Raw genomic sequence first — 10,006 nt, 5'->3', positions numbered from 1 at the left:
GGGGGGGGGGGGGGGGGGGGGGGGGGGGGGTCTTGACCTTTGAGCTTGATCTTTGTGAGAAAATCAAAACATGCCCCCCAGCTCTCAGAACTACAGACTGTCTGCGTGGAGTAAACAAAAACAAGGTAAGTGCGTTTATGCTCCTGCCAGCTCTCCTACTGGCACACTGGCCAGCAGCAAGCAACATGAAGAAGTCCACTGTCCCTGAAAAAAATGTACTCAGCATCAGATTCATGAATATAACCATTTATTATGAACCAAAATTCAACATTCAAAATCAAAGATTCAAAACAAAACAGAACAATAGTGCAAGATGGATGGAGAACTAAACTATTTACAACTTTTTACTCTGTGTGTGTGTGTGTGTGTGTCTGTAGGCGGGTGGAGGTGAAAAACTGTTCAGTCTTTCCAGCAGGACTTGCAGCATATCACCTGGTGGTCTTTGCAAGTGTGTCCGCCACACCGGATGCAAAAGCCAAATGTTCTTTTTTTCCGTCCAGGGCACAACTTGCACGATCCCCTCTTCACTCCTGAGCTGCTGGCGTCTGCTGGTGTCGATGGGGTGGTGTCTGCGGGGACAGCTGCAGAAGCCTGGATCTCTCTCACCATGGTGGCAGCACCTGGTGTGCGAGGGAGGCGCTGTCTCCTCAGTATTGCTGCAGAGACCAGGGAATTTCCCAGCTCCTCCAAGAAAAGCCTCCTCCTGAAAAACTTCCTCTGGTTCCAGGAGGGATCCACAGCCGTGTAGATGACAAATGAGTTGTATGATGAGATGTCCACCATGTTGTAAAATAACATTTGTGGCCACTGATTGGTCTTCCTTCTGCAGCTGTCAACCTACCTACAACGAGAAGAGGACAAGAAAAAAAAAATACAAATTTCATCATGATAAAAAGTATATTTTATTCTAAAGCTGTGCATGAAAATGAAAATAATCATGCAAACATTATCAAAACACAAAATATAGCTCCTAAATATATTTCTAACAAGCACATGAATTCGGTAAGAATGAACAGGAATAGAATGCATGCAGGAACAAAAATGTAATGGCACATACCTTGTCCAGATTGTCGACACCTCCCTTGCAGCGGTTGTAGTCGGTGACGATCTCAGGCTTCCTCTTTGCTCCCTCTGTCACCGCTGCCTCTCGGTGCCTGGTGCTGATGAGGATCACATTCCTCCCCCGCTTAGGAACGTAACTTACAGCCGTGGTGTTCCTCGTGAAAGCGAAGACGGAGGAGAGGGCAGCTCGTCCTTTATCCTGGACCAGGTTGGGTGGCAGCTCTGGTTTGTTTTTTCTGATCGTCCCGACCAAGGCCACTTTCTTCCGCAGAAGCTCCTGGGCAAGTGAGTATGACGTAAAAAAGTTGTCGCAAGTGACCGTGACACCCTGGAGCCCCTCTGTCATCTCCATGACAATGCGCTTGCCCTGGCCCACCTCTGCAGAATCGCCAGTCTTTCCCAGGTAAATGTCGCACCTCCAGGCATAGGACGTGGCGACATCAGCTGTTACCCAAATTTTTATCCCATATTTGGCAGGTTTTTTTTGGCATGTACTGCCGAAATCTGCACCGCCCTCTGAATGGCACGAGCTGCTCGTCCACCGTGACATCTGTGCCAGGGTTGAAAAGGAGGGGAAGGCGATGCGTCCACATTTCCCACAGGGACCTGAGGGGGGCAAGCTTGTCTTCCCGATGACGAGCTGGTCTCATCAGCTTGTCATCAAAGCGCAGAGCTGTGCTGATCTCATGGAACCTGGAGAGGGACATGGTGGCTCTGAAGATGGGACGGCCACTGCGATCATCCCACAGGCTGCGGGTGGACTCGCCTCTGGACTTGTAGACGCCGGCCAAAATCAGAAGCCCGATGTATGCATGGACATCTGTGGAGTCCACCTTGGTCCAGTTTCTGACTGTGCGGTGCCCATGGAGGTTGGTCATGTTGACGATCAAGTCAATCATCTCCTTCGTCAGAAACAAGCTGAACGCGGAGCCCACGCTGTGGACCCTCACGATGGCGTAGCGCGTCGGCCCTGGAGTCACACCTCTGGCAGGCTGGATGAAACGTGTTGTCTCCGCATCGGTGGGAAACCACACTTGGCCATTTTTCCCTGTCCACCCGGATTCAGGATCCTCTGTGTCCTCTTCGCTCTCAGGGGAAGAAGATGGAGAGGATGATGAGGGCGCCACGACAAAGTCAGGATCCGACTCTCCTGAGTCAGTGTCAGTAGGAGAGGAGGACGAATCCTGCAGCTCAGTGGGGGATCCAGGCTGCATGATCACCTCCAGAGCTTCAGTAAAGGTGAACCTCCTCTTCATGTTGCTTGCTGCTCTTCTCATGATCAAATGGCCAGTGTGCCAGTAGGAGAGCTGGTAGGTGTGGGGTGGGGTTGGGGTTGGGGGGGTCTTGACCTTTGCGCACTGGGCTTGATCTTTGTGAGAAAATCAAAACATGCAGGCAGGTGCATAAACCCACTTACCTCCACGCAGACAGTCTGTTGTTCTGAGAGCTGGGGGGCATGTTTTGATTTTCTCACAAAGATCAAGCTCAAAGGTCAAGACCCCCCCACCCCCACCCACACACACAACCCCCCCCAAACACACACACCCACATACACACACACACACAGGTAGATTAATCATATGCTGATAAACTCCATATATAAGGCTAGAGACTAAGCTTTTTATGCATAGGCCTGGTTAGTAGGTAAATGGTGGAATTTGGTTGTCAACAGTAAAAATTACAAATTTGACCCCCCTCCTACAGGGTGAACCACCGACATCTCAGAATGTATGATTATATACTGTAATAGCTGCGCAATCAAAAAATATGGTTATAATGGAAGTCAATGGGGAAATTTCATCCACTAACCGAAAATTAGGGTGAAATTTTTAAAATCTGATACTGCACAAAAACTAATAATGCATCAAAGTCAATGTTGTTACTAATCTTTGACATGTCCAAGACTGTGATAAAAGGTAAAAAAAAAAAAAAAAAATCTCCAGTCTCCAATCATTTATTATATTGAAAATAAGTAATTTAGTGTTTTTTTTTTGTTTTTTGTTTTTTGTTTTTTTCAAAAAACAGTTACATCATTTATGAAACTGGAATTTAAAATATTAAAATCCTGAAAATTTTTCAATATTTAGTAGTTTTGATCAGGACTGAGGTTGATTGAGAGATCTGAGCAAAAAAAGTTGAAAAAAAAAATTATCTGATACATATTTACAGCAGTTTTTGTAGTGGATGTTTTCATCCACCAACAGTAAATTAAGGTGAGTTTTCTAACAGTGCATGAGGGTTAATCCCATACTCAGGCTTAAAAGAGAAAAGACCACCAGTGGGATGAGATAATCCCACTTGTTTCCAATGCAGTTTCACTTCTTTCATGGAACAAGTATAAATCTGTTGAAACGAGGCAGATCAGCTCATAAGGATCAACAAAATGACTCTTAATTTGGGAAAATTACAGTTAGCTAACTGGTGAGCTATCCAGCAGGTGAATTTCCCTGGTTGGGATCAATAAAGTATATCTATCTATCTATCTGTCTATCAAATGCAGATGATCACATGGTGAGGCGGCCTGTCGACTGTCCACAGAAAACAGACCCTCAAGTTACCGTCACCAGTTTAATAATACATTTCCACAGGTTTCCTTTTATTCCAAACCAATACACCACCAACCCCCCCCCCCCCCCCCCCCCCCCAACCTAGTTTCATCTTCAGTGTTAAAATCTTATTTTTCTCAAAACAAGGTGAAAAATCTACCTGTGGGACGAGATAATCCCACTTGTTTCCAGTGCAGTTTCACTTGTTTCTGGATTTTTTTTTTTTTTTTTTTCTTTTCTTGGAACAAGCATAAATCTGTTGAAACAAAGCAGATCAGCTCACAAGGATCAACAAAATGAGACTCCATTCAAGAAAAAATCTGGAAACAAGTTGAGTAACATTGGAAACAAGTGGGATTATCTCATCCCACTGGCAGATTTTTTACCTTGTTTGGGCAAAAAAAAACAACAACAAGATTTTAACAGTGAAAAAGAGACTGGATACTGAAGATTTTGCTGTGCTGCTGTTTGTTGAACATTTTTGTCCCGAGTGCCAGCTCTTAGTGCCCCCCCCCCCGCCCCCCCTTCCAAGAGAAGCCAGCCCCCTAACCCTGGCAGCGTGAGCACGGCGCTCTCTGATTTTCCTTCATTCAACCGCAGTTTACAGGGACAAACCCGGCCAAACGATGGATGTTTTCGTCATGAGTTCACTGAGGTTGAAATCGTATACGGGAACACCCCCCCCCCCCCCCCCCCCCCACCCCCTCCTCCTCTTGTCTCTGCGCCACTGCCACTGAAATGCGCTGGTCTGATTGTTCCTGAAAGCCTGCACTGACCTGAAAACAGCTTCCAAAATTATAAATAACCCCCCCCCCCCCCCCCCCCCCCCCCCCCCCCCCCCCCCCCCCTCCCCTTCTTTAATCCAGTGGATGCACGATGGGAAAGTGGCCCCCTCGTTCACACATCCAATCAAAGTCTTTAGAAAGATCAAAGGTGCCTCTGGACACTAATGCAAATCTCCCGAGATTAACACCGGATGAAACCACTGTGGAATTTTCAGCAAGTCCGAGTTAAACCCTAAAACTCACCGACAAGAAAAGAGAAGTCAATAGCAGCGACGGCTTACCTCTAAATAATATCCAGGGTTAAACCTTTGACAAATGGACTACACACACGTATCCCCCTCACCTCTTTGTGCTTCATGCTGCGGCCGCGTCGAGCAGAGCGTTCATTCTGCACCTTCTGCACCTTCAGCTAATTGTTTTTATTAACGAGACAACGTTTTTAGCTTCATTAATTAATAAAGTACGAAATAAAAGTGTTTGCTCTTGTTTTGTTTGTCACTGAGGAGCCATTTTCTGATATAGTGAGACAGACAAACTGTTTTTGATTTGGATTGTTATTCATTCATTTATTTATATATTTATTTAACAAAAAGCTTCTTTAGATTATGAAGATTTTAACCATTTTGGACGCTGGTCACCTGAATGAAAACTTGATGTTCTTCTCAGTTCAGTGGTTTGCAAACAGCAGAACCTGCTTGAGTATAATTTAGTCCAATCAGTCAACTTTGATCTTTTCATGGATTAAAACTCATTTCCAATTTCCTTAAAGGTGCTACTACTGTACTTTGCATTTGTTAAACATCAACTGCACAGTGTTGCACACATAATCCTGCAAAATCTGAATACTCTGCAAAACAAGCAGTAATTTTGTTATTTACTTCATCCTTCCTCTGTTTTGTGTCACCATCCATTTAAACTACAGCAGGATGCGACTGCACTTTATTTGGAAACATAATGTACAGCACACGTATCGCAGGATTACAGGGCAAAGCAGGGGCTCTATAGGTTTCTGATGCTGCACTGGTTCAAGTCTATACCGCTGCTTGTTTTCCACGCAATATCCGCTCAAACCACATTATCCTATGGAATCTGGACGGGTCCGAAATCACAATCCTGCAGAGGTGTATAAGCGTGCCTGTGCGCTCACATCCCAAGCGCGGCGAAATGTGTGCAGGAATGATTCCCCCGCGGTGTCCTGACCGCCTCAATTTCCAAAGGCCCGGCTGAGCGGACTGTGCACTCACTCATCCGTTAAGTGAACACCCAATCGCGAGTCTGGACTGGTGCACTAGCTAAGTTACAAGTTGTGACAAGCTCAGATGGCTCCCTGACTCTCAGGCCGCGGTATTTATTAAAGTCTATTCAGCTCTGTGTCTTGCAAAAATAAACAGAGTGCCAGGCTGCTGGAGAAAGTGCTGACAGCGAGCATACTTTATCCAGGTTGGAATAGAGCGGGACTGAGCCTTATAGCCCCTCGGATACCGGCCCTGCGGGGGGAAGCGCTAAGCACTAAACTCTGCAGACGGAGCCCAAGCAGTGAGACGACGAGAGCAGACCTTCCCCTTTTCCAGTTGACTTCAGGTGCAGTCATTTGCAGAATAAAATGGTTGTGTCAGTATAGCTGCAGAGAGGGAGAGAGAGAGAGAGGGAGGTGAAGAGCAGTGTGGCGGTGCGCTCTCCTGCCAAAGAGGGTAATGAAGAGAGGAGCGGCCGGGAGGGGAAAGGCAGCAGGCGCTCCATCGACATGCTAAATGTCAAAGGTGAAGTAAAAAGCTCTCGTTAAGCCCGTGGCTCCTCTTGTGAAGCGCCCCGGTGTAACGCCGGTAGCTCTCACATGAAACCTCCTCTGCCTCCCCGCGGCTCGGGGCTCCGCCGCGAGGACGGGAAGTCCAGGCGGGGATACGGAGAATCAGGAAACAAACAGCTTTAAGACAGGCGATGGTCACAAACTGCACCTGGGAAGACAGGCGACAGACGGAGAGGAGGAACTTCATGGCATCAAGGCAATGCAGACAAAACTGTAGCTTCAGTGCACAAATTATACAGCGCATAACTTAATGTGTTCATTTTTAACAACAGAAACAACAACAAAACAGAAAATGAATGACAGGTCATCAAACATTAGTTATAAATCTGGATTAAAGTTACCAAGGCAACAGAAACAGAAAAGTGCAGTGTGCACCTGATTCAACTGTTATCACACCACTGAATGGATGTTACCAGTCATGATCAGGTCTAACAGGTGATCAGGTATGACAGGTGATCAGGTATGACAGGTGATTAGGTCTAACAGGTGATCAGGTCTAACAGGTGATCAGGTATGACAGGTTTGGGTTAGCAGGTCCTTCCTGTACCTTCTACACTGCAAAAAGTCAAAGTCTTACCAAGATTATTTGTCTTATTTCAAGTCAAAATGTCTTATTTCTAGTCAAAATATCTCATCACACTTAAAATAAGACATGATCAGCTCAGAAATTACTTGTTTTAGACAATTTTCACTTGTTTCAAGTGAAAATCTACTTGAAATAAGTGAAAATTAGCTTGAAACAGGAAACAAATTTTGCCAATGGAACAAGCAAATTTTTCCTTGTGACACAAGTGAACAAGTAAAAATTTGCTTGATCATGTCTTATTTTAAGTGTAATGAGATATTTTGACTAGAAATAAGACATTTTTTACTTGAAATAAGACAAATAATCTTGGTAAGATTTGGACTTTTTGCAGTGTAGTGGGTCAGCTGTTGCAATTACAATTACATTTAACATTTGGCAGATATTGTTATCCAAAGCGAAAGTGCACATGAGATTTTTTATGCAGCACAAACAAAGATCATTTCAGAGTTTTAACGGCATCATGAGCCATAAAACTCTGGTCCATGTTATCATCTGTTCATATCATCAGTCTCTTAGCCACTTAAACATTACTTTTAGCCACTTTCATTAGCTTTTGTTAGCTTTGTTTTTCACTCGCTGCTTGGTTAAGGTTAGGAGGGGGGTTCTTCGTCACGGTTAAAGTTAGGAAAAGACGATGAGTCCCAACTCAGGCGAGAGCCGAGTTCATTTTTAACCCCCATGTTTGTTTTTATCTAACTAGTGATGTTAGTGAATGTTGTGTTAATTTTCCTGACCTTCACCAAGTAGTTAGCAAAAGGTAAGCTAACAGAAGTGGTTCACTGCAAAAAGTCCAAATCTTACCAAGATTATTTGTCTTATTTCAAGTAAAAATGTCTTATTTCTAGTCAAAATATATAAATACAAGCAAATTTTTACTTGTTCACTTGTGTCACAAGGAAAAATTTGCTTGTTCCATTGGCAAAATTTGTTTCCTGTTTCAAGCTAATTTTCACTTGTTTCAAGTAAATTTTCACTTGAAACAAGTGAAAATTGTCTAAAAACAAGTTATTTCTGAGGTGATCATGTCTTATTTTAAGTGTAATGAGATATTTTGACTAGAAATAAGACATTTTTACTTGAAATAAGACAAATAATCTTGCTAAGATTTGGACTTTTTGCAGTGTTAAAGCTAACATTTGGGTGATTGGCGACAGGAATAGATGCTAACAGCTTCTGCACCACTAGAGGGAGCAGTGGAGTCCTACAAAGCCAAACTATTATGACTTATAACACCGATTCAATGGAGTGAAAGTGGTTATCTTCATTTTAAACAGCAAAAAAATAAAACAAACTAAAGCTCTAGTTACTGTAATTGAAGTGAGGACCGTTGGCTGACCTCCTGCATTCTTCAGCTGAAAACTTCACCACGCTGAAGTTTGTGTGTAACGTGACTACAAGCTTTTACAACGGGCCTGCAGACTGCATTTGGAAAAAACAAACAATTTCAGATTTTGCCCACAGCAGCCGAGCTCTGGTGTGTGTAAGGCCAAAAGGTGCATTTTCAGTTCATTTGTAATGCAACATGGGATTACATTCTGAAAAGAAACAAGGAAGAAACAGGGTGGAAACGACAGTGTAGGTGTGTTCAGAGTGTGTGTGTGTGTGTGTGTGTGTGTGTGTGTGGTTGGGTGGCAGGCCCTCGGGGAGGAGGAGGGGGATTTACACTGGGGAAACCAGAATCATCGGAATTCAATTTCAAGATCGGGGGGCGATGACCCCACTTTTAGGGAGAGCCTCAGGAGAGGGGGCTTAGAGATTGGCTGTCCACCGCCGCCCTTCTCAACACACATACACACACACACACACACACACACACTCACACACACATCATCCTGCGGTATCTGGGGGGGTTAATCACTTCCTGAGACCTTGGGCTGCAGGCCTGGCCGGGGCTAAGATGCTTCTCTGGCATTCAGACCACATCCCTGTCTCTCTGTCTCTGGATTTGTCTCTTTATGTCTTCATATCCCTCTCTCTCTCTCTCTCCCTCTCTCTCTCTCTCATTTCCTCCAATTTCTGTTATATAAACTGCAAAACACACATTAACAAGTCATGTAGCCTCATCTTCAGTGTGCAAATCTTGTTTTTGTTTTCGCCAGTAAAAACAAAAAAAAAGAAAGAAAAAAAAGAAATCCTGCAGGTGGGATGAGATAATCCCACTTGTTTCCAATGCGAATCAACTTGTTTCCGGATTTTTCTTCTTGAATCAGGCGTTGTTTTCTCGATCCTAGTGGGCTCATCTGCCTCTTATTTATACACATTTGTACTTATTCCCTGAGAAAATCCCTGAAACAAATGAAAATGGAAGTTTTTTTTTAAAACCTTGTTTGAGGAAAAGCAAGATTTTAACACATGAATTTGGGTTTTTATCACTTGTTGAGATGGGTCTTTTTTTTTTTTTTTTGGTCAGGGCAGTAAATTTGAAGTGTTATATTCAAGGCAAAGTGAATGCAGCAGATAATGGGAGTCCTTGAATAGGAATAGCTCAGATACAGAGCAGAGTGACCCAGCTCGGCTGAATGCTTCACTGTATTCTTATCACTGTTGTCTTCTTTCTCTCTCAAACTTTTCTTTTTTTTTTTGTTCGCTCTCCCCCTTCCTCCTCCTCCCTCTCAGCCTGTGAATGCTGATGCAGGCTGTGTGGGCATGAGGAGAAATGTCAATAGGAAGGAGCTGGCGAGCCGCTGCTGCTGCTGCTGCTGGCGGGCCGTCCTCTGGTTACACTGCCCTCCAGAGGTCCAGGACGAACCTGCAGCCGCTGGCAGGGAGGCAGGAAAAAAAAAAAAACAAAAAACATGCATGACGTCTGCATGTGAGGTACAAGCATGTTCTGTGCACTGGTCCATTCACATGTACAGTGAAAAGCATTAGGAAAGGTCCACATAGACTGAGCAGGTGAACCGCGCTGACTTCACTTTGCAAAAAAAAAAAGAAAGAAAAAAAAAAGAAAAATGTCTCCAGCTTGCAAAGTCATCTAGACTTCGCTCACACAGCCTCGTCCATCAACAGCGGCTGAGATCTGATTTTTTTTCCTCAAATGCACACAGATCTGTTTTTTTTTTTTTTTTACAAAGGCATATCGGGCTGTTGTAGAGGGGAAAAATATGGGGAGAAATCCAAGAAAAAAAACGAAGAATTTCTGAGATTAGAGTCTTAAACTTGCAAGACAAAGAACCACGTGGCTTCACTTGGGCTGCAACTTTTCGAGTTTTTTTTTTTT

At 44.1% G+C, this 10,006-nt stretch overlaps 1 protein-coding gene across 1 annotated transcript in view; it reads right to left on the bottom strand.

Moving 5' to 3' along the window:
- Window positions 1-399: 399 nt before the first annotated feature.
- Window positions 400-10,006, bottom strand: part of LOC115366980 (piggyBac transposable element-derived protein 3-like) — a 42,588-nt gene continuing 32,981 nt past the window's right edge. The window contains 3 exon segments of the mRNA XM_030062673.1: window positions 400-829; window positions 1,038-1,546; window positions 1,548-2,431. Of these exon segments, the coding sequence (XP_029918533.1) occupies window positions 400-829; window positions 1,038-1,546; window positions 1,548-2,431 (1,823 nt within the window).

Source organism: Myripristis murdjan, chromosome 10 (assembly GCF_902150065.1).
Source record: "Myripristis murdjan chromosome 10, fMyrMur1.1, whole genome shotgun sequence".
Taxonomy (NCBI): Eukaryota; Metazoa; Chordata; class Actinopteri; order Holocentriformes; family Holocentridae; genus Myripristis; species Myripristis murdjan.
Note: the sequence above shows the minus strand (reverse complement) of the source record. Positions and strands in the feature narration are given on the sequence as shown.